Below are 25,595 nucleotides of genomic sequence, written 5' to 3'. Positions count from 1 at the left end.
AAAAATAACAGAAAATGCTCTACTCTCCAATACGTGTATAGCATTTTTATAATATATATGTTAGAGTCAATATGAGCCAATATGAGCGAGCGAAACAGGCAAAACATAGGCGAAACATTTTATGATGAGGTGTAATATTATCACGCATTAGCTATATGCTATATGGATAGCGTGGTCGTATGAAACAGCTTTGCATTCAAGCCGGCCTTGGTTTGATTCCCATTGACGTCGTATGGACCTTTTTTTACACAATCCCAAATCAAATGAAGAAAGAAAAAAAAAGAGATATCTGCTCCCATACATACTAAGCTTTTTTAAGCTATGAAAACAGCTTATTCTTTGCGCATTTGACCCTCCAGCACACGAAATGCCAAAGATGAAATGTTTTCAGTCAACGCTAGGTTGGGTGTAGTTTTCATCAATTTCAACCGTTTACACACCAGGGGTTTGTAATATATAGCATAACAAACAAATCTTAGGAGATTTCCGATTCGTTTGGTATGTGAATCGCCAAAATTCGTTCGCGGCAAAAATAGTTATGAACGTTATCTTTATTTCATAAAAACGTTACCTGTTTTCTGATTTGGCACCCTTAATGAAAGACGTAGTTTTGCAGGGCCTTTCAGATTAAATGCTCATCACGCAACAAATTTTAATAACTTCTACAAAAGTAAACCGATTTTTATTTATAAAAAACGAAAATAAACCTTATTTTAGGACATTTTCCATGTGGTCACCCCTTTTTCCGATAACGCGTTTCGAACGTTGGACAAAATTCTTCATGCACAGCTCTAACATTACGACTTCGATGCTGTTGAAAATCCGGGTTATTTCTTCTTTAGGTTCCTCCAAATTTTGTGGCTTATTAATATAGCAAGGAATGTTGAAATTCTTACCATAATAGGACAAAATTTCATCATAGCTTCGGTTGCTCGACATGCATGTAAATGTTGCATGTTGTAAATTGTACATCTTGACACTAAAAACCTACCGATCAGACTGAACGAGTAGCCGAATATTATCGTCCCGAAGAGGAGAATGCAGTGTTACCATCGACGGAGCGAAAAAAAAATTTATTAGCAGCTATTCAATTTTTTTTTGCGTGAGCGTTTAATCTGGAAGATCGTGTACGTCAAAAACTACAATATGACGTAAAGCGGGTGTTGCGGGTAGGTTCAAATTCTGAAATAAATATGAATTACCCAATTATATGTCACCCATACAGATTTTTTCAAAGCATACAGTACGTGCGAAACGAGGAAAAAGGGTTTGGTTGGAGTGGTCGCTAGTGATGTCTAAATTTTTCATTTATTCGATTATCGATTAATCGTTGGGACATTTTTCAATATTCGATTCATTCGAATAATTGTCTTTCAATATTCGATTAATCGAACGAATATTTATTTCTTGAAATAATCACGTATCACGTTGTCATTCTGGTCGCGTGATCTATCGGGTTGTCGATGTTAGATGGTTGGATGAAAAATTGTTGGATAAAAAAAAATATATATCCTTATTCTTAACCTAAAAATGCATTAAACCTGAGAAAGATTCCTTTTTTTTTTAATCAATCGCGATTACAGTGACAATTATTCGATGTATTCATATTTTGATTTCAAATTATTCGATACAAAATTAATCGATTACAATTTCAGATATTCGATTATTTGAATTAATCGAACGATTAACTGACGTCTCTAGTGGTCGCCAATACCGGCAGTTTCAATGCCCCTTTGCGTTTCCCGCTATTTCCTTCCGGACCCTACCTACTACGTGGTGGTGCTTTGCCACTGCCTGAGCCCGTGATTTTTCAGCAAGTGATTTTCATAGTGATGGATTTAGAAGTCCTCTAGTGTTTTTCCACCTAATGTTCTTACGATATTTCGAGATATTAGCTGCGTTGGCATTGTCCCCCGACGCCTGTTGTTTTTCTGCTGTTAATTCTAAAAAAATTTCACCTGACTGTATCTCGGTATTGTAGAGCTTCACTCCGTGAATTTCCGTTTTATCACTCCTGTCTAATGTCGCAGCTTCTAATCCAACTTCTCGGTTAATCAATTCCTCTCTCTCTCATCCCATCCAAGGCGTCTCTATATATACATACATTATACATTTATACAAGCGCCTTGATCCCATCTATCAAGTTTCTTCCACCAAGGTACCAAAACTCGCAGGTATGAATTTCTTCGACTATCAAGATTTATAGAAAGTGTGTAGATATAATTAGAATATTATTTATAATGGACCCTAGTCAGCTTTAATCATGGCTTCTAGTAGGTCCGGCTCCGGAAGGCCAACAAACATAATCAATGGTATTCCCACCACTCGCATTTCTCCCAGTTGGGCTGATCGTTCTGGTGGGAATTTGCAAATTCTATTTTTGAAAGCAACTGAAGGTCTTGCAGCCAATCCTTTTGTAGTTTCTAAACAGATCCAAGATGTGATCGGCAATAAATTTCAACATCTCCCAATAACGCAAGCCTTTCAAGAAGCCAGAACAAAGAAACGTATCTAACATAGATCGTTCTTTTAAATGCAAATACAAATGGTATTTTCGTGAAGCCTTATCCTGAAATCAAGGTGGAGCATGCTTCGCCGTCCTGAGTCACCTTTCTCATACTTTTATTCCCATAACATAACCGCTAAAAATATGTGCTGTACAACTGAAGGGACCTTTAAAGGTCACCCTTGCTTCAATATACATATCTCCTGCGCACAGTATCGGTGATATCGAACTGATATAATAAATGCTATCAAACAGCTACCGCATCCATTCGTTATCATGGGTGGATTATCATGACGGCTCCCATACTTCTTGAAGAGGAAACTTATGCGACAGAAGAGGCAAAACGATTCTGAGAATCGTCCAAAAGCTAAACCTCATAATACTTAATGCTCACAATCATACCAGATTTAATACCCGTTCTGGATTAACATCCGCCGTTGATCTCACTATTTCCTCCTGGGTTCTAGCGCCCAGGTTGAGCTGGTTCGTTGACAACGATCTCAGAGAAAGCGATCACTTCCCCATTCACATCCGAACCCTGACAGAAAATCCTAAAATTCGCTTGCGCCGAAGATAGATTCGAAAAAGGCTTCGAATCCACAACTAACAGCTTACTATCAGAACACGAAAGCTGTTCTGTGGATGAATTCATTCAGATCATTCTTTCAGCTGCAGAACATAAAATTCACCGTACAAACGGGAACCCCAGCCGGAAGGCTGTCCCATGGTGGAACAATGAAGTGGCACAGGCCATCAAAATGAGGAGGAAATTTCTTCGTATTCTCAGACGCCTTCCTGATGGAGTAAAAGTCTCGCCCTAAGAAACATCCAAACGGCTAGAGCTATAGCCAGGAAGGTAATAACCGAAGCCAAGCGTAACAGCTGGATGGAATTCCTTGACGGCATTAACCCTAACGCGCCAACGAGTGAACTGTTGAACAAGGTCAATGCACTTAGTGGCAGAAGAACCTCAAACTGTCATTCTTTCGAGATTAATGGTACTTTCACTGAATATCCTGACACTATAGCTGAACACCTGACAGACCATTTTGCCAACAGTTCAGGTACTTCCAGTCACACCAATGCCTTCAAGGCCATTAAAGCTGAGGCAGAACTTAAAGTTCTTCCCCCTGATTCGGGCCAACGTCATAACTACAACGTCATAATAACAACTCGTCCCCATGGACGAGTTGTTATGGTCAATAAAAAGATTCAAAGGCAAATCAGGTGGTCCAGATGACATCGAACTTCCGATGATTAAACATCTACCTCTCCACGCAAAAATCTTACTCCTACCGAGTGCTGGTCTAACGTTTGCGTTAAAAAAATGGACAAAAATTGTCAATTTTCCATGGTTTTACCTTCACACACTCTGACGAAACTACCCATGCAGCATCAATCACAGTAACCCATGAGTCAGCAGAAAAAAAATTCGAACTCTAACCGTGATGGCGAAAACAGTGGAGCTACTCCGTTCAGAAGTGTGTACGTTCAAAGAACGGAACACGGACATCGTGCGGCACTTTGTGCACACCGGATACACCCGTTCCGGCATCTACCACATCTTGGCACTTTTTATTTTTAGTTTTTGTGCAACGTAAGAACTTCACGACATTCACTGAGACGCGAGACGAGACAAAACACTTATTGTTCTTACTGTTTTAAACGGTTTAAAATTTACCTTAAATGTCCGTTTACCGTAAATACCGTTTCAGGTATTTTGCTTATATTTTTATTATAGATACTGCACTGGATACAGGAACATGATTTGAGCAGCAGTATAGAGGCGGATCAATAGTCGCAAAACGAATTAACTAATAACATTTGCAATGCAAACTCTCTTCTCTTCCCAGCTTCGTGGAAGAGAAGAAGCACAACAAAACAATTACAACTCGCTGTATTGCCGTAGCTTAGCCACCTATGCTTAGATAGTTTTCTTTCGTTTTTCGTTTCCATGCTTAACTACTAAATAATGAAGGTTTCGTGACATCCCCGGAATTTATTGGTCGTCAACCGACACCGTCGATGAAAGATTGTGTTGATTGAAGTCATGTAACGCGGGATACACGCAGCCTACACAGATTACAAGATATTTTGCTCCACCATCCAGCATTCAGCATCAATAAGAAAGGGCAGCAGAATTAACACTTACACATGTATCATGATCGCATTTGTTAAAATATAATCATAATGCAAATAATATATGAGAGAGCAGATGCACTCGATCTGTTTTGCTGAGTCTGGCTGAAAACGCATCCGTGGCCACACGTGAATAGCTAAGACAAGACGTGAAAACTGGCTTCTTATTTTACTTTCTGCATTTTCGTTCATCAAGTGCTAGATAGCAGGGAAGCTGAGCCACGCGAGATGTGAAGGTTGCCAAATGTTATAAAATTCCGGAAAATTATTTTCCCATGAGAGAAATGTGTGTTCTTCGTATCATGTATTTTCTGAGTTGTAACATTTTTTTGTATCACTTATTCAACCGAATGTCACATATTTTAAACAATTAGTATTTTCCTGTTGTTTTGGTGGGCAATATGTTGATGGGGTACATCGACGGGATATTTGATTAATGTGTATTGAAATATACTGGTCCTTAGAAATTCATTAGTTTTCCCAACCATACGATATTGCATAAACAAAAACGTGTCATTCAGCGTTGCAAATTTTTAAACGGTGGAAGTTATAATTGGGAAAAAAGAAATGAAGTGTGAAGCTTTAAATTGTAGGCGAAGGAAAGATACCCATCCTGAGATCATGTTCTATCGGTTCCTCGAAGATGAAAATACTCGACGGAAATGAATTCGTTTCTGTGTTAGTAGTGAGATAGAGGTGCAGCACTTTATCATCAATCCAAGCTCGAGAATATGTTCCGTGAGTAGGGGAGAGGGGGCACATTCGGACACTTTTTTTCCATGATTTTTAATATTTTTTGTAAACTTCAAAACACAATCTTAATTTCATCCTGGTTGTTATTTAGCATCGAAGTGTCATATGAGTGTGTTAGAGGTGTGCGTTGATGTGATTACGTATAGTTTATTCGAATTTTTGAAAATTTTCAAGCAGTTTCGGACAGTCATTTTGAATGCAGCTAGGATATTACTCGGTGTGAATGAAGCATTATGAGCCGAAGCAACTATATCTGCAAGGTCGTGTATAGAAATAGTTCTTTCCAGGATGGTTCAGTAGCTAATCGTTCTGGGAAATTGAGAACTTTTGCTTGAAAGAGCCCATAACTGAAATATCCAGCGACTGTAAGCGATATGTGCAATGAGGTGGAAAGGATACATGAAGTATGCCATTTTCTTGGCAAAATTCAATTGTTTCCAAAGTGCAATGACTTTTGTGATTTTCATCTCATCTTCGTTGACACTGGCTCAAACGGTTTTCTGCATTGCAGTTCCGAAACATTCTAACTGAGGTGGTGTACTTAAATTTCCAAATCATTCACAAAGGAATTGGGAAAATACTTACAACTTCAAGCTCAAAAGTTTCGAAACATGTATGAAAAAGGGCATTGTGTTGTTTTCGTAAGTAATATACGACCTGATGCTGTCAAACAATATGACAGCTGTTGGTGGAACGGCTACTAACTCACTTTTATTTTTAATTTGTTTGAAAATTGTACCACTCATTTTTCAAAACCTACCAGCATTCCAACCGTTGTTGCTCTTGGTGATGAGGACAAGATCTACAAAATGAACTGCAGAACAAAAAAAACCGTTTGAGAGGTCAAATTTCCAATCTGAAAAGGTATTTGGATAAAAATAGTTCATATTCGTTCATTACATTTCGTTTTTTTTTTCATTTTGAACAGAATTGCTACTAGAAAACTAGATTCAGCGAGAAACAAACATTGAGGAAAGGAAACTCATCAATGAAGATCAGATGAAGATATAAACAGGAGAAGTAAAAAAAAGTGAAGAAGTGCACCAAATAAACAATATTGGACGATTTACAAATTCGTTTTGCGTGTCATGGAGGATATGACAAACTCATTCGAAGAAGCTTTCCATTTCCTTCATCCGAACTCTACTCCGTCAAATTGAAGAAGTTCGTTTCAGTCGTGATATATTTTTATTATTTTATCACATCATGTTGATGCTCAACATGTTATTTTACAGATATTTTGGAGGATATATTCGAGCTTCTTGAGTTTTAAGGGTTTCGAGGGAAAAAAGACTGCGGATCGATTCTGGATGAAATGAGTTTAGACGAAATAAAAGAGGTCTGCCAAAACTCCAAGCAACTCATTTGCACAACAACGCTCCCCATTTCCAATATTTTTGCATGCAAAGCCTTTGTTGTCATGCTAGTCGGGATCGGAGCACGTTGGAAGCAGTTCATAGCTTTTATATTCACTGGAAACAGTATCGCGAATGAATGTTTGAAGAATGTGGTATTTGTTATCATTTCGAGAACAGAAGAAATCAAATTACGTTTACATTACAACTGATTCCGGCTCAGAAAGTCAGCGCTTGAGGAAAGACTTTGGGAGCAATCTCAGTCGGAAAAACGATTCGCTTACTGCTTCAATTATTGCTCCATTCGATGAGAATCGCTTGTTAGCTTGTGTTTGCCCGATTCTGTCCACGTATTCAAAAAAACGGTGCGGTGAGAAGAAATTAGCATCAAATATCGTTCATCGCATATTTTTCTTTGAAAAAACAGGAAGTGGGTTATATCTATGGTATAACCGCAAGGGTGACGTAGGACTATCGTTGATTTAGAGATCATTTGTTTGAAGTTGAATCTAAATTCATTCTGAATGAATGAATATTTGGGGACTTCGAAAACGAGAGCGTTACGTTGGAGGCACAAGGTTTTATGCATCCAATATTGGATACGGAAATATCCTACTGATGGGGAAGAATAATCTTCAGAAGCTATCCTGTTAATTGCGATTGATTGAAAATCACAAACCAAATGTATTTGGTCACAGTGTTACATGGATAGAAAACATTCAAATAAACTTTTTCACATGAATGTAATTTTAAATTCCCAGAGGAATTGGCAGATTATTTTCAGTAACGATTAGATATTTCCACATTTTCCTCGATACTGGAAGCCCACCAGTGGTTAATGCTAACTCGATAACCATCAGTTAATAGCACTTGATTGAGACATATTTGGTCACAGTGTTACATGGATAGAAAACATTCAAATGAACTCTTTCACATGAATGTATTTTTAAATTTCCAGTTGAACTGGCAGATTATTTTCCGGATCTTTCTCGATGCTGAATGGCATCCAAACGGAAAGAATTCCGTGCGTGTATGTGTGTATGTAGCGGCTACTTCGATGGTCACCTTCTCTTCTCCTGAAGGATCGGCTTCTCTGTGCTCCCTCACTGTTTCAAACAAACTGATTGCGTTTCAGGGCAGATCTCGATCCTTCGCCGTCGAGCACCCTCAGCAACGATGTTGTCTTGTCGATGTCCTCACGAAAAATGAATGCATCTCACCACCAGAATATCGCTTAAGTATGCTTTTTGTACGTGATTGAATCGAGAGAAGTCGTGGTTTACGATGGCAATTTGGAAGGCAAACTAGAGGGGAATGAACTCTCTGAGCTCGGAGCTTTCGGCGATTGAGCAATAATCGATTGCGGGCGCATACAATATTGGATACGGAAATATCCTACTGATGGGGAAGAATAATCTTCAGAAGCTATCCTGTTAATTGCGATTGCTTGAAAAATCACAAAACCAAATGTATTTGGTCACAGTATTACATGGATAGAAAACATTCAAATAAACTCTTTCACATGAATGTAATTTTAAATTCCCAGAGGAACTGGCAGATTATTTTCAGTAACGATTAGATATTTCCACATTTTCCTCGATACTGGAAGCCCACCAGTGGTTAATGCTAACTCGATAACCATCTGTTAATAGCACTTGATTGAAACATATTTGGTCACAGTGTTACATGGATAGAAAACATTCAAATAAACTCTTTCACATGAATGTATTTTTAAATTCCCAGAGGAACTGGCAGATTATTTTCCAGATCTTTCTCGATGTTGAATGGCATCCAAACGGAGAGAATTCCGCGCGTGTATGTGTGTGTGTGTGTGTGTGTGTAGCGGCTGCTTCGAGATCTTCCCGGGGAACCGTTTGTGTCCTGATGGATTCCCTTCTGGCCTAAGGTGCACAAACAGGCTCTTGGTGACACCGTTCATCCGCGCTTTCATGATAAATGAAGAGCATCACCACAACAGCGACAACATGCTCCAATCGCTGTTCAATTTGAACTGAGTGGATTTCCGAGCGGCGCTCGCTTATATACAGATTGGTGATTTCAATAGCCTGTTTTGAAAGCAATTTTAAGACTATTGAAACAAGTTTTAGGATCAGAAAGTAACAAGTATAGAACGCGTAGACATTTTATCTTTCGAATGAAGTGTTTATCATACCATTTCGTTCAGTTGTTTAGGAACTATTAACGCTCAAAATCTCGGTCTCCGGCGTAACGGATTCGTTTTCGAAACTTTGATTTTACACCCCGGTATAGAAATGAAAGACGTAGTCCTACGTCAAAATTCCAATAACCCCTAAAAATATACAATAGCAATATCGCAGAGACGCGTACAGTCCAGAGTACACAAATTACCATTTTTTCGCGCGAGTATAGGTGTGTTAAAGAACCGATCATGTATATTTTGTTTATTGGTCCAAAAAATGTGCAAAATCTCAGCTCAATCGGACGTGATTTAGGGGTGTCTCAAAACGCTCAAAATTTTGGTTTTTTGACTCTCGAAAATCTCCCAAGTACACGAAATTATTGACCAGTTTGAAATCGCCAAGCCGACCAGTTTGAAATCGTTAGAATATCAAATGAAAAGTACTGAAGTACTAACAATAAAAAAAAAAGTTATTTCAAAAATGTCGATGCATTCTAAAATAATATTCGAAGTGGTAAACAAGTGGATTGCATATTATAATTGCGTAGTTCTACGTCGAAAATGCGGTCGTGTCCTAGATACAATCCCTTACAATTTTTTTTTGTCAATTATTTTCCTCATCAACCAATCAGGAGCCGAGTTGCGAGTGGTTCGAGTTTGGCAGAAAAAGTGGTCCGGAATCGCCCCTCTATTGTCATGTCTAGTTACGATTTATACGAATGAATGTGTTCTATGTTTCACATATATCACGAAGTTATAGGTGTTTTGCGTAGATATTTTTTTCAGGCGTGGCATGAAATATATACACTCTGTCCAACTTCTATAAGACCACTCTGATTATATTTCGTTGCAACACAAACAGTTAAAATTTCAACAAGATACATTCATATATTGTAGAATGCTCCGAATAAAGTATATTTAACGTCAATTTCGCTCAAAAGAGTTGTTTGTTTATTTATTATGCTTAAATATGATAATTTCAGTTGTCCAGTTTCTACAGGTTTCTACAGTTGAAAAACACTGTTCATCCTTCCGTAAATCACGCCAGTACCCGTTGAAACCATCAGGACCATCCAAATATATTCTTTTGGAAACATTTATTGTCATAACATACCATGCCCCACTGTCGATTCATGTGTGCTTTGGCAAAACTCAGACATCTTCCGATGTGAGATGGTGTAAGATTAGGAGTTTTAACCTTTTAAGCCCTCTTTATGTGCGGACTTTTTACCAAAACTTGACTAATTGTCACCCGAGAAACATTTAAATTCAAATATTGGAATTTGAAGACATGTGGGTTAATGCAAAACGAAGCGATAATGTTTTTCAATGTAAGTCCTAAACATATAGTTTTACCATAATGATGTATTTGGAAAAGTTGTTGAAAATTATAAGCAAATTCATAAAATTCCATGAACATGGCGGTATAACACGACAAACAAATTAAAAGAGCCTATTTACTATAAAAAGACAATAAATCAGAAATATTTTTTTGAATGGCTACATTTAGATGGAGATTTATAAAGCGCTTTTCTATTTTGAATCACATCAGGATTCATAATTTGAGGCTAAAAATAATTGTCAACATACAAAAATTCGAAGTTTCGAAATTCATAAAAATTCGATGTTTCACAAAGTTCGTCAAAAATAGTTTTACCATCTTGAACTCATTTTTACAATTTTCTACATGAATTTTAAAAAACTAAAAAATATGTATTTTAGATATTTCAAATTGCAAAATAGCAAATTGCAAACACCTCACTCGTCCAATGGCAAACAAATGAATGAAAGTGATTGGTGAACGCTCTATTGATGCCTATGAGTAGCTCTATACCCAAGGTCTGAAATCCGGGTATATTCTGAGATCACGCTACATGACATGTTTATTGCTATTCTAAGAATCAGTCTAATACGAAACCCTTAATTCTGTTTGTGAAAAAAAAACGAACAAAACCATAATTGATCAGCCGAATGCTGCTGAAGCAAATTCATATGCGCCGGTTTCCGCAATCTCTCAACAAAACATACAACTTCAATTAGAGATCGTGCCACACTTTACATCGATCTGAGTGGGAGTTCGTAAGGGCAATCACTTATCCCCCGAGTTCGGATTGTTGAGAAGATGCATCAGCATCATGATAGAAAAACAAAAACAGAAAAAAATCGCTCTTTTCGAAACAACAGTCTCTCTTGTCGTATCTCGGTGTTTTTTTTTTACTCCATTCGTTTCTTCGTCAGTCCTCTCATTTGGGACCCGAGAAACGCAAGCTCTTGCTCGCCACCCCCGTAGAAGGGGTCTCTCCAGTAGGAAAAAAAACATATCTCTTCACCCCTTACCAGCAGCGCGGGGGACATGCATTGGAACTTCGGCGACTTCACACCGGCTATATCTTCTTCTCTTCGGTTCTGTCTGGGGGCTGATTCTTGCCCGGCCACTTCTCGCTTCGTCTCGTCGTCGTCGTCGTCACCCGATTTCATCGGTTTTCTCAAACCCAAACAAACGAAAAATACACTTTTGTTTAGTTTTCGGTATAAAAGTGACGATTACTCCGATTTGAATATCATTCAGTTAAGTACATCGGTTCGGTTCATTAGGCTTTGAGAGCACACACCGATTTTCCGTTACAATACAGCAGTGTTGCAGTTGGGGGAAGCCATCCTTATTGCAGGAGCACCACCAGGAGGACCACGGAAGAAGGAAAAAAATACAGTAAGGATTGACATAAAGCAAACATCTATAGAATGAAAATTTCGATTGGACGGAACATCCGATCCTGCGGAGAGTGTCAGTGTGATTTATGCGGCGATAAATAATTCAATTTGTGCTTATATGGAAGTGACTCAAAAGGACACTCTGTGACACTACAGAGAACGATAAAACTGCTGTTAAGTGATTTAGGACTTTAGCCTTCTCATATGGATAAGTGTTATTGAATAAAGTTTTCCTTCCGGCAAGAAGCTTTGAACGGGTTCTATACGAAGTCGGCAGGCGGTTGTGCATCGTATGTCTAATAGTGAGTGAATTCTGAAGCGATTCATTAATTGTGGTTAATAAACGTGATTAATTTTATCAATGAAGGATGTTAGTCTAAGTGCTTCTCTGAGTTTCTGTTAGTGAATGCGAACGGTTCAAGCACTACTACCAAACCTCTTGTTTGCGTATAAATCAATCCTACCACTGCTGAAACAGATTTTTGGAAACGGTGATCGACTGTTTTCAGATTGGATTACTTCTTCAATTAGTTTCTTTATCTCTATTTCAGAATTTTTTGTTATTATTTCTGAATTTTTTGATATTTGAAAGTCTAAAATAATACGACATTTATTTCACTCACTATCGCATTGTATTTTCGTATAGCGTAACTATGAGATTGAATCAAGCCGAAATTCAACTTTGTTGTATGGATTGAATTTTGGATATGAATTTTCGGATTTAATTAAAAAAGTTGTGTTTAATTCAATGATTCAAGATAGCAGGAATCATTAAATTAAACACAACATTTTAAATTAAACCAGATAATTTAATCCGAACACCAAAGATGAATTTCAGCTCAAGTTTTTCCTTTTTTCTTTCAATTTACGCTTACATAATTGAACCCTGATATCCAGAAACAAGCGAAAATCACGGATACAACATATATAAAATCTGTTATGTTCATTATTTTTGTTTTGCCTTCAATTCAACGGATTATTCAGTCATTTCTGAAATTCAGAGGATGACTCAAAAAATTCTTAGTTTCCTCCAGACTAGTTGTCTAATCCGAAGAGCATTGATTCCATTTAAGTTCCAAAATTTAAAACAAACTATTTTTTTACATTTGTTAATTCGCAACGGCTCGGCATGGAAGCATATAATATAAAAAAAAAAGTTTACTTTGAAACAAACAAAAAATTGTTCTCGAAATCACAGCAGTGAAATAACATTCCGTCAACCACTGCATTGATTGTTCAGGAGTTTTTCCCATCAAAGAACAATGTTTGACCAAAATACGATATTTCTCTTTTTCCATTTTCTATTCAAATGCTCAAATAGTGACACTTAAACAACTGTAGTTTGTGAACAAACAAACGAAATGTCATTAAACTTCACACATAAGCTAGTGACAGACAAACCTCTCGAAATGAATCTTGTTCATTTTTCAGTGGCGCCATCTGTTGAAAAATCCCGGGAATTTTCAGCCCATGAAGTATACTACAAGGTCTTTCAGATTAAACGCTCACACAACGGATTTTAATAACTTCTTCAACAGTGAACCGATTTTTATTAAAAAAAAAATTCCCGTGAAACCTATACGTTGCCCGACATTTAGGATTGTCGTAATGGACCCACTTTCCATCGCCAATAACGATTCGATACAACAAACCCTTTCTTTTATGCCGTTGGAGTAGTTGTTCGCACGTGAAAAAACGGCGTTCGACGTCTCGTGACTTCAGTTCATACGGCGCCCAATGCCCTGTCTTTCGAATCATTCCCATTGCTTTCAAACGATCGGATATGGTTTCCTGAGCTACTCCAAGTGTATCTGCAAGTTCTTGTTGCGTTTGTGGCGGATCTTGATCGAGTAAAGCCTCCAATTCTTCATCTTCAAACTTTTTTGGCGGTCCGCACCGTTCTTCGTTTTCCAAGTCAAAATTATCACTTTTAAACCGTACAAACCACGTCTGACACGTTCGCTCAGTTAGAGCATAGTCACCATAAACTTCCACCGAAATGCGATAACTTTCCGCAGCTTTTTTCTTCATATTGAAGTCATGAAGTGACACGTCCAGCAAAAAAACTCTCTTGGTACGAAATTCGACATATTCGAAGTGGCAAAAAACTATGTTGTTTACGCTTCAACTTTTTGACAGATACCGAAAAAAACGCGCAATGACGGTAGCTTTCCAACGAATGTCTGGAAATTTGATTCACTGGAATAATAATCAAGTTACGCCATCTGTTGTAAAACCGAAGAAACTTACCGGTACACCTAACAGAATCTTCAAAATGATCTGAGAAGTTTATGTTACACGATATGAATGCCAAATCAAGCTTCCCAGTCACATAAAATCCAATCCAAACCATTCCCCTTCCCACACCATGTCACCTTCGAATGGGCGAGTAGAGAAGAACTCTGGATTCTTTGGTAGATCTCACCAATAGCCCATAAATTCATAGAGGCCATCCTAATTAAACCTTATTTCCATCAAAAAACACAATCACCGGTGAAAAAACAAACATCAAAATGATTGAAAACTGGATAGAATGTAATTGCGATAATTAATAAAAAAAAACTTTTGCTGAGTCCCACTGGTGTGTCATGTTGAGTGAATTCCAATCGTTTTCCTTTATGCTCAGACTTCAGATTAGGAGGTTTGATCATTCTAGATCGAATAATATTAAACCAAGTGTGCAAACCCATACAAGCTATTTCCTTGGAAATTGGAAGTTTCAGTCTCGCCTTGAAGTTCGATATAGAGATTTGAATCCATCCCCTCACTCAGGAATCAGGAAACCTGTCACAGCTACAATAATGACCATATCATTATTAATCTTTTGAGATATAAATCAATAAAAACACATTGTATTTGATTTACCATTTAAGAGACGAAAACAGTTAAATTTATTCCTTTAAAGTTTTTTTTTCGGGCGATCGATGTGGTGAAAATACTCCGGAGGTGATAGCTTCTGTTCTGTGCGAGATTATGAGATTTTGGGCGGTTTTTGTGTCTCAAACATCAATCGCAATAGTGCCAGAGACAATCCACGGGGTTGAAACTTTTATGATGTTCGAAATGCAAGAATTTTTCTGCATCCAAATCTCCTGAGCGATTTGAATTTCACACCACATCGTTGGTCTTCATACCATTGGGAGCAGAGAGTTCGTGTACAAAATGGCACGTAAGAGTTGTTGATTTTGAACATTAAGAAAGATATATAATGGTGGATCAAATATAAAATCCGCTGTGGCGGCAGTCAATGTCTAAAAGAAGAGATACATACTGGCAATAAGGTCACAAATCTCGTGTATTGATCTCACGAGAACAAGAAATAATCACGTATCAACTATCTTCAGTTGCTTCTACAAAGTCACCCATCGATCCTTTTCAGGATCAACACCACGAAACAGTCATGAAACAGTCGAATTTTGTGTATTTCGCTGTATCAATTATAACTCAATACTTAAACTCATACACCCATACGTGTGATCGTGTAAACTCTCAAAATGTCAGCGTAACCGAAGACAATATGTATCGCAAAAAGTTGATAGGTCTGAGCCCAGGGGCACGGACGGCATCTTGACATAGGACTGTGACTGTGTGTAGTAATAGCATTTGATTTGAGTTTTTTCATAGTTCAAAATCTGTTATCTCTTTTGGTGCACCGAATGAAAGCCCTGAAATAAACCGTTTCCTGTTAAGGATACAACACGTTCGTCGCCCAACGCGACCCAACTAAGTTTCTTGCAGGACCCAACATGCGTATAAATTATTAAAGTAAGGTCACACCTTGTTTCTTCGTCGACTTTTACATAATTTAGCAATATTGTTTTTCAATTTGAAGTCGAACTGATAACAATAACACATTCTACTGTCATATAATGAGAATTTCGCATGAAGCAATAGTACAGGGTTTTCCAACTTCAAATTCCGAAAGTAAATTGAAATAAAACACACTTAGAATCCGAATTTCGATGAAACTTTTATTTCAAATTAATGTTTGATTTATGCCATTATGTGTGAAATACAACATCATTCAAATGTCCACCTAGAGCTTCCTCGCACACCTTGATCCGGAACAGGTAATTTTCGATGACTCGGCACATATGGGGCGGTATCTCGGTCATAACTTCACGAATGTTGTCTTTCAAATGTTCAAGAGTTTGCGGAGAGTTGGCATAGACACGGTCTTTCGCATAACCCCACAAAAAAAAGTCTAGCGGGTTCAAATCGCATGATCTGGACGGCCAATTGGCATCACCAAAACGCGAAATTATGCGTCCCTCAAATTTCGTTCGCAATATGGCCATGTTCGGTCGTGTTGTGTGGCACGTGGCGCCGTCCTGCTGAAACCACATGTCATCCGTCTCCATATCTTCAATTTGTGGCAAAAAAAATCGTTTAACATGCGGCCATAGCGCTCACCATTCACAGTTACCGTCTCGCCGTCCTCATTTTCAAAGAAATACGGCCCGATGACTCCACCAGACCATAAGGCGCACCAAACAGTGACTTTTGGCGGATGCAATGGCCTCTCAACAATCACGTGTGTATTTTCTGAGCCCATATACGGAAATTTTGGGTGTTTACATAGCCACCGAGCTCGAAATGTGCCTCATCGCTGAAGAAAATTTGATGCGAAAATTCAGTATTTTGCTGATGTTGTTCGTTCACCCAATCGACGTATGCCCGACGCATTCCATGGTCGCCACGCTCTAATTTTTGTACCAGTTGGACTTTATATGGATGTAGGTGCAAGTCCAAATGCAAAATTCGGCACAATGATGTGTTTGACAAGCCCAATTGCTGAGCACGCCGTGGAATCGAAACATTCGGGTCATCCTCCACACTGGCAGCAACAGCAGCAATATTTTCGGCCGAACGCACATTACGATGATGCACAGGTTTCACAATATCCGCTACGGATCCAGTTTGTTCGAATTTACGCACTACATTAGCGATTGTGTGCTCTGTAGGCCGTCCATGACGACCAAAATCCGTCCGTAATGCTCGAAAAACATTTGCCGGTTTTTCATCATTTTTATAGTATAATTTAACAAAATTAACACGTTGTGCGATGCTAAAACGATCCATATTGTCAAATGGCAGACCTTCAACTAACGATATAACTCTTTGGTTGACAGCTATGTCAAACGGTTGTCAGCGCAGGGCTGTATACTTTCGGAAGCCCCAAATGGAAAACCCTGTGCAAACCATCCGAAATGTAAATTAATAAAAAAGTATAGAAGAATCACTATTTATATCTACATAAATATAATCCTACGTCAAACAAATCTATGACTACATAAATATTCTATAGATGAATATAGCATTTTATCCTTCGTTGCCACTTTGTCCAGAACATTGTTTGTAATAATTTTACAGCCCGGTGATTTATATTGAGAATTCTATGGCCACTACACCCTCTCGATCTTGTAAATCAGCAGCCAGTCAAATTCATTAATTGCATTTCTTACATAACCAAACAACATGCTCGATTTTATGACATCCTGGACCACAATTACATATATTGTTAGTAGCAAGACCTACACGATAAAAACGTGAATTGAGCAAGAATTGATTGTGCGCCATACAATACAATAACTGATAAATGCCTATTATCGGTAAATGGAGAATAATTCATTCTACGCATCAACTCACATTGTGAGCTAACGCCCGAATTCAGGCAAAAAGATTTCTCGTTGCGTCGTGGAGGAAATCGAGTGGTTAGTGCAATCGAAAGGAAACATACCCATTTTAATCGTCTAATTGATAACTTTTTTTTACTATGTTTTAAATTTCCTGTCTAATGGTATATAACACAACATATGTCACAATAACGATTTTGAGTAACAAGCATTTGAAAACTCTTAATGAATCGTTATATTTTTCGTAGAGTGACCCCCCTATATAGAAATCAAAGACATAGTCCTATGTGAAAAGTCTTAGAATTCGTTTATCTATTACGGATCTACGGAATTCCTACGGAGCAGCGAGAATCCGTTCAACTCAACGTATATCGCAGACATCAAGTCGCGCAAATTACTTCCTCTATTGCCCCTGTCATCTCAATTAACCCATTAATCTTGCCAGCTCATCGCCATCGTCACCTAGCTCGCCCGCAGACACCGGCCGATCTCCCAATAATAGACACGGTGTAATTAGAAAATTGGCCAGCATAACTCCTTCCCCGTCGTCGTGGCCCACTCCCAATTAGAGCCATCGGAGAGCATATCTCACCAATCCATCGTGCGTTTGTTTCCCCCGAGCAAAGGGGGTCGTAAGTTATGACCCGATGTGATGTAATTTCTGAAGCTTTTTGTTTCTCGCACGGAGTAATACTTTTTCGCGCCATAACACGTTCCTTCGCGAAGACCTCTATTTTACATCCAAAAGCAGCGCCGTTGTTGGCCGTAAATGTTAAAATGAAATGGGTTCCGCATTCCAGTGGTATACGCACCTTCGAAGCACCATTTCATGGTAACGTAAATTACAGCGGTTTAAAAGACTACAAAGGCTTTCGGATGATATGCAAATCGTTCCATACTCTTGCACTCCTTGGGCTACAGCCCTTTTACACTGATTAAGTTGTCATTCGCCATTCGCCTTTCCATATTGATCACTCGATCGATGGCTTGCAAATCACTGATAAACGTAAATCTCAGCCGCAGAAGTGCTTCCGCGGCTTTATCTCATAGATCACATGTGCAAATCATGAGATGCAGAGATACACACACACAGAGGAATTCAGTCACGAAAAAAAGTGCCGCTCACTGGTGGGAACCAAAACAAAGCGAAGAATAATTCAATTTGACAGCATAATTGCACACTTTTGCATCACGATAGAACCAATCCGAGAGATGGGTTTGTGTTATCTTCTCGCGCTCTTGTTTGTCTTGAAATCCTCCCCGCCGAGCGGATCACAAGAAGACGACGCCACCGCCGGGAGCCAGTGGTGTTGTTGGGGTTATATAAGACTCAATAATTTTTCAATTTGGTGTCTGTCGGGTGCTCGGGCTGCCACCACCGGCTGTTGGCTGGGTGGCTCGGTTGCTAATGAGCCTCCATCTCGGAATGACTATGCCCGACTATCAAAAAGCCAAGCAAAAGCCATCTCTGTATGCTTTGCGCCTTTTTTCGGATGGATTATGCAAAAAGACATAACAACAAAGCACATGTAGAAAACACCACTATCTGGGTTACGATCGTAAACATCAACAGCTGGAGTTGTAAAGATACGAATAAATTCTCTGACATATTACATTGTAATGTTTATATGTTGGACCCAGTAAATATGGGGGTTCTCACTAGATTCTAATCGGTCATTTTTCCCCTGCACACTCGTCGTTACAATTAACTGTAGGCCACACGGTAGATGAGAATGTTCAATCCATCACCCGTCAGCGTGTATCACAATTCTGACTGCATGAGAGGCTAGAGACACTAATGTCGCATATAATTCCTAATTCATTCAGACAATCATGAGATTCCAACATAAACTAGCTGCATTCATGGTGTTATGCTGCACCATAGGACCAGCGTTCGCCTCAAGGCTTTCCAAACGAGAAGCTCCACTGCCTGGTAGCAGCTATCTACCGCCATCGAATGGTGGAGGCGCTAGAGGTTATCCAGCTGCAGGTCCACCGAGCGGAAGCTACGGACCACCAGGTGCCGGCAACGGAGGTAACTATCCATCATCGGTTAGCTCGTCGACACAGCAGTATAGTACTCTATCACAAATTGTAGGTCAGGCTCCTTCCCAACAATACGGCGCGCCATCCGCTCCATCGCAACAGTATGGTGCACCTTCATCTGGCAGTGGCAACGGATTTGGCGGAAGCCCACAGGCACCTTCACAACAGTATGGTGCACCAAGTAATGGCCAAGGTTCAAACGGCTATGCCCGGTAAGGAATTACTGCATACCACGTATGCATTGGCAACATCATATCTAAATCTATCAATTACCCCACACAGTCAACAGAGTCCATCCCAGCAATATGGTGCCCCGTCACAGCAACCCAGTGCTCCATCCCAACAGTACGGTGCGCCAAGTGGTTCAAACGGATACCCTGGATCTCGTCCTCAAGCCCCGTCTCAACAATATGGCGCTCCATCCAGCGGACCAGCACCGCGCCCATCCCAGCAATATGGAACACCAAGCTTTGGCAACGGCAATGGCTATAGTTCTAACGGAGGCTCTCGGTAAGCAGATTCAACGAACCTTTAGTACTGAAATAAAAAAAAATGGTTTTCACAGTCCACAAGCTCCATCCCCGCAATATGGTGCTCCTTCCAGCGCTCAGAATGGATTCGGCGGATCACGGCCAGCTGGGCCACCAGCCACTAGCTACGGAGTACCCGCTGCCCCAAGCAACGGCAACGGTGGTTACTCCTCCAACGGGGGTGGTAGTGGTGGATACAGCAGTGGACGCCCATCCATCTCTTACGGTGCACCATCAGCTGGCGGCAATGGTGGAAATGGAGGATTCGGTGGACGCCCAAGTCAGCAATACGGAGCACCATCAACCAACGGCGCCAGTCGCCCATCCAGCCAGTATGGAGCTCCATCGGCACGCGCTGGAAGTGGAAACGGTTTTGGACAGGGTCCTTCCCAACAGTATGGTGCCCCTGGTGCAGGTGGTGCTGGAAATGGATTCGGAGGACGCCCGTCACAGCAGTATGGTGCTCCTGGCGCTGGCAGTAACGGAAATGGTTTCGGAGGCAGCCGTCCATCTTCTCAATATGGTGCACCTGCGCCAGGTGGCAACGGAGGAGGAGCTCCTTCTTCCCAATATGGAGCCCCTGCGCCATCTGCTCCCTCTTCCCAATATGGTGCCTCATCTATTGGAGGCGCCCCATCGTCCCAATACGGTGCTCCATCTGCCCCATCCCAGCAATACGGTGCACCAAGTTTCGGAAACGGTCAATCCTCTGCTCCATCCCAGAAATATGGTGCTCCATCCGGTGGTAATGGACAAGGCAGTGGCCCATCCTCTCAATACGGAGCCCCATCTGCTCCATCGTCTCAATATGGTGCCCCATCGACTCCATCTCAGCAATACGGTGCCCCTAGCAACGGTAACGGACACAGTAGTGGTGGAGGATATCAGACCAGCGGATCAGCTGGAAATGGATTCTCGCAGGCCTCGTTCTCGGCAAGCAGTTATTCTTCCTCCAGTGGTAACGGGTACTCTTCCAACGGTGGATACAGTTCCGGCAGACCTGGCGGCTCATCTGTCCCAGCTACGCTCTCGCAATCATACTCGTCGAACGGAGGATACAACTATTAGACACTCAGACGCCCAGATGGAAACCGACCACCTTATGTTCATTGCTTTGGCGCGCCTCAATTGAACAAAAAAGTGCCTTAAGATAGAAAATGTAACTGACTTTTGATGTACCTTCCGACGAAAATCACTGGCAATACTCCCACAGGACCCTAATGAAGAACGCTACGTGAAAATCCAGAACCGAACTATGTTTAACTGTGTATCATTAATTAATTTAAATTATTGTATTAATATAGAATTAATTTTATCATTTTCTACCCATTAGTATTGAAGCATTTGAGCGGAGCAACAAAAAATTTGTCAAAATAATATTTAACAATATCATAATGTTATATTTGTATAGTATTGTAACGACGATTTCTGCTCTACGCAATTTATTTCACAATGTTGGATAACGTTTACTGGCAGGAGAAATAGAGAGAGTGAAAAAAGGAATCAAAATAAACAATGGCAATATCATCATTTTCCTCCAAAAACTCGGCATTTCGGACATGTTTTTTTTCTACTCGATTATCCGAACACTAATTTATTTTTAATTCAGTGTCAATTCTAAATTGCATTCATTGATGAAGAAACTGAAATCTGCATCATCAAAACAAATTTGGACATCTCGAGGCACCACTCAGTGTCGCATTTGACGTGACCCGTAATTGGACGTATCAACAAACACAACACAAACGAAAAACACAATGTTAAAAACAAATTGAAACAGGAAAATTGTTGAAAATCTATCAAACAACCATTAGAAAGGTGGGCAAAATACATAAAGTTATAATTTGGCGGCATAAAATAGGACATTTCTCAGCATAGAAATAACGCACAAAAAAGGATCATTTCTAAAAAGGTAACCTTTTTGCTATCTTGTTCCACCACTTTTCCATTTGAACTGGTTTTTTGATGGTCCTCTCCTCTCAGTAGCTCCGCTTCGACTAGGACTACTTCGACATTCGCCGTCAACATGCCTTGAATTGACTAGAAATGAATTGACGAGCATTAAGAGCGAGGATGATTGATGAACTATTTTAGCAAATGGTTATATTGATTGACGTGACGAATAGATACAAATCTGCCTCTTCATTCAACCTGACTTCAATCCACACTACAACTCCTCCTGACACGAATCCCGTTACCTGCGTGCACAATCTTATTTTAAGGTCCATATAATGTGAAACGAAAACTTGATTTCTAACATAGACAGTTATCAGGTATGCTACAAGGGTCTAGCGTTAGTATTAGTACGTAGCGTGCAGTGTAGGAGGATTTCTAAACAAAATTTTAGTTCACTTTGTCTCCGAGTTCAATTTTGTGACAAAAAAAAACATACAGAAAAACTGGTTTACATCAACAAAATTCGCAAATTTGTCAGATTTTATGAACACAACACTGCTCGCTATTTTATATGTGTGAGTAATTTTCTTGTACGATACAAACAAATCTAGCTCAGCTGAAGTATTTTTTTTTTGTGAAGAAGGTTTATATCTTCTATAGACACCTAGTCGTCAAGTTAATTGGGTAGTGTGAGTATAAAATTATAAAAATGGCAAATGCATTAGGTATTTGCGTTCTGAAATTTGTTTTTAACTTGAATACACTCATTTGCTAATTCAATTCAAGAGATTACATTAGTATAAAAAGAAAGAAAATCACCAGGCTCTTCTCAAAACACTTGTAACCGTTTGAAGTCCCGACACGCGAGTTTAGCTAAATCAGGTGGCTTAAGCGCCACTCCCAAAGGGAGACCTATAATAATTATAATAAATTATAATAAAATATATAATTATAATATTATTATAATATTATAAATAAAATAGATAATATATATAATTATAATTAATTATATATATTATCTATTTTATTTATAACAACGGGAAAACGTTACACACTGTTTTTTTTTCAAACAAATGTCATACCGCGTTGGAAGCGTCATTTCAGTACAATTTTAACCATGGAACAATACACACCTAAACAACGCGCTGAAATTGTTCAGCTGTACATTCAAAATAACTTCTCAATTGTGTTAACTAAACGTGCGTGGAAAAATAAAAATAAAGTTAAAACATCGCCTGGAGACAACACTATACGTCGATTATATGCTAAATTTATATCGTCTGGTAGTGTTGGTAATGCCAGTCATCTGTCCAGACAACGACCAAGACGTTTCGACGAGAATACCCGTACTTCTTTGAAAACGAAAATGGAGCAACGGTAACCGTGAATGGGGAGCGTTATCGGACAATGATAACCGATTTTTTATTGCCATTTGTTCGTGAAAATGAATTGGACAATTACTGGTTCCAACAGGACGGCGCTACATGCCATACAGCGGCTGCCACGACCAAATTATTGCGCGAAATGTTCCCCGGAAGATTAATATCGAAAAACAGCGATTATGACTGGCCACCGAGATCACCTGATTTGACGCCTCCTGACTTTTTTTTATGGGGATATTTAAAATCCAAGGTATACACTGGTAAACCAAGGACCCTGGTTGCGCTGAAAGACAATATCCGACAAGAAATTGCTGCCATATCGGCCGAAACATTGGGCAAAGTGATGCAAAATGCCGAAAAAAGGGCACATTTTGCGGTCAAGGCCAGAGGCGGTCATTTACGAGATATCATAATCAAAAAGTAGTTAGTACAAATCTCCTTGGACCAAAATAAATGAATTTCAAAAAAAAATTTTAAAATTCCACTTCTTTACTTTGCTATTGCAAAAACAAATCCTTCCACTTTAAATGGCCCACCCTGTATGTTATGATACATACCGTTAGACAGCAAATTTAACAAGCAATTCTTCCACCTTAGACATCAACAGTGGAAATTGTAAAACATGTGAACAATTTAACAACTAACAGAGGTATGTTTTGCGAGCGAATGCGAAGCTAAATCATTTATTATGCATTCGTTCTTTCAGCTTGGTTCCCGTGTAGGCAATTGTGTGCAATAATTCGTACTATCAAATAAATTAGACATCCAGCGTGTAGGAATGAGGGCACTGTAAATGGTGGAGTGGGTTAGTGAAACAGTTGCAATTCCATGGAAACAAAATTATCATTTCAGCGATACCACAGTGATATTAGCATCACTCGAAGTGCCAGTGTGTATGACGTGAAATATAGTCTGCAAACGAACTTTTTTTTTCATTTTTTCGATAACTTAGAACAAAACTAATAATATTTAAGAATAAGACGATGCGAAGAAATCAAATCTGAAATCGTGGCCCCATATCCGAGATTCACGAGAGGTCGTGTCAAGACCGCCGGTCGGATTAGGACTATTTTTCCCTGTTCTTTAAATTTGAGACCGTATTTTTGGAATTCCTAAGACCCTTGTGTTGAGACCGTGACAAATCTCGATGCTCGATTCAGTCTCGAACCTCTGAAAACGAAGTGTTATTTTTGTATCAATCGATATCAATTTATACCAACTCAAACACTAGATGGTTTGAAAGCACCAATCCCAACAGATGTGAGCATTAATTTTCTTTCTCTGCTCGTTCGAAATTCTATGAACTTGTCAAACTTCATTCGAAAAATCTCTGATTCCGACCTGGGCAGATGTCTGATTTTCTACGTTGTTATTTTCATTATTTAAAAAAATCTAAATTGTTAGAAAAAATTTCAAACGACTTTGCGTTACGTAACATGAGCGGAAAGGGGAGGGAGTTTGTCTTGCGTTACTTATTGTTGCATAGGGGGGGGAGGGGGCCAAAACCGCATTTTTAGCGTTACGTAATTTGTGCACCACGCTTTAGGCAGCATAGAAAACGGAAGCTAGGAGAAACAGTTTCATTGACGCCTGAAGCTGCTGGCCCATCATCAACCGTGCTACACTTGGATGCTCAAGCGGGAGTTCGAACATTCTGAACAATGTTGAGAATGATACATCTTACCACTTCAATTATTACAACCCGTTTGAGGGATGTCAGTACATATAAATAAAAAGGGCCACCTTTAGGAGTTTTGAAAAAGTTAAAATAACAGATTTCCAAACAACGAAAACAATACATTGAAAAACACTTGTTCGAAATAATCACAGTCCTACGTCAAACTTACGTCCATGGCTCAGACCTGTCTTCTTTTTTTTATTATTAACGTGCGATTTTTATAATTTTCAAAAATTAATTGCCTACTCCAGTACTTGTGAGTAATTTGTATTAACATATTTACAAATAAATTAATATTTATATATGTTTACATCTATTTATTTTGTTGAGTCTTGATGAGAAAATGATGTTAAGTTTACCCGCTTAACCCACGGTTGCCAGACTTCCAGATTTGGTAAAGCATACAGATAACCAGACTGTTATTGTCTATCTAGACTTTCCGCACTTTGCCCTGATTTTAGCAGAGTTCAAAAAATAAATCTGCAATCACAATTGACTTTATTGAGTTGGTTTGGAAAGCTGGTTTGTGTTAGTTTGATTGAAACAGTGGCATCACTGATTTCACCGTAAGGATTGGGAGGTCAGACTGAGCTGGCTTTCTCAGAGCACCGAGAAGCATGCTGGTGTCTACAAAGTAGGGGAAATGGGGGTAAGGCCGGCCCCATAAGGGAAAGTATTATTTTGTGAGATCTGAGGGCACATATTGTTATGTTTCCCTCACAGAGTCATTGTCTAGATTATTTTTCATGAGATATAACAAATATCAGTGCTTTTAAGTGCTTCAAATAAATATACTTAACA

At 39.3% G+C, this 25,595-nt stretch overlaps 1 protein-coding gene across 2 annotated transcripts in view; it reads left to right on the top strand.

Annotated features, from left to right (window-relative positions):
* Positions 1–21,382, top strand: part of LOC129766041 (pro-resilin) — a 78,303-nt gene extending 56,921 nt beyond the window's left edge. The window contains exons 1-5 of one of the 2 annotated variants that reach the window (XM_055766500.1): positions 11,467–11,624; positions 19,090–19,297; positions 19,361–19,520; positions 19,591–19,818; positions 19,874–21,382. In XM_055766500.1, coding sequence (XP_055622475.1) covers positions 19,096–19,297; positions 19,361–19,520; positions 19,591–19,818; positions 19,874–20,906 — 1,623 coding nt within the window. In that variant the 5' untranslated portion in view covers positions 11,467–11,624; positions 19,090–19,095 and the 3' untranslated portion in view covers positions 20,907–21,382. Of the gene's footprint in view, positions 1–11,466; positions 11,625–19,089; positions 19,298–19,360; positions 19,521–19,590; positions 19,819–19,873 lie in introns of those variants that run through there. The other variant, XM_055766495.1, reaches the window with a different exon arrangement.
* The last annotated feature ends 4,213 nt before the right edge of the window (positions 21,383–25,595 follow it).

This window comes from Toxorhynchites rutilus, chromosome 1, assembly GCF_029784135.1.
Source record: "Toxorhynchites rutilus septentrionalis strain SRP chromosome 1, ASM2978413v1, whole genome shotgun sequence".
Lineage (NCBI taxonomy): Eukaryota > Metazoa > Arthropoda > Insecta > Diptera > Culicidae > Toxorhynchites > Toxorhynchites rutilus.
The sequence above is the reverse complement of the archived record's forward strand: the minus strand, read 5'-3'. Positions and strand labels throughout refer to the sequence as shown.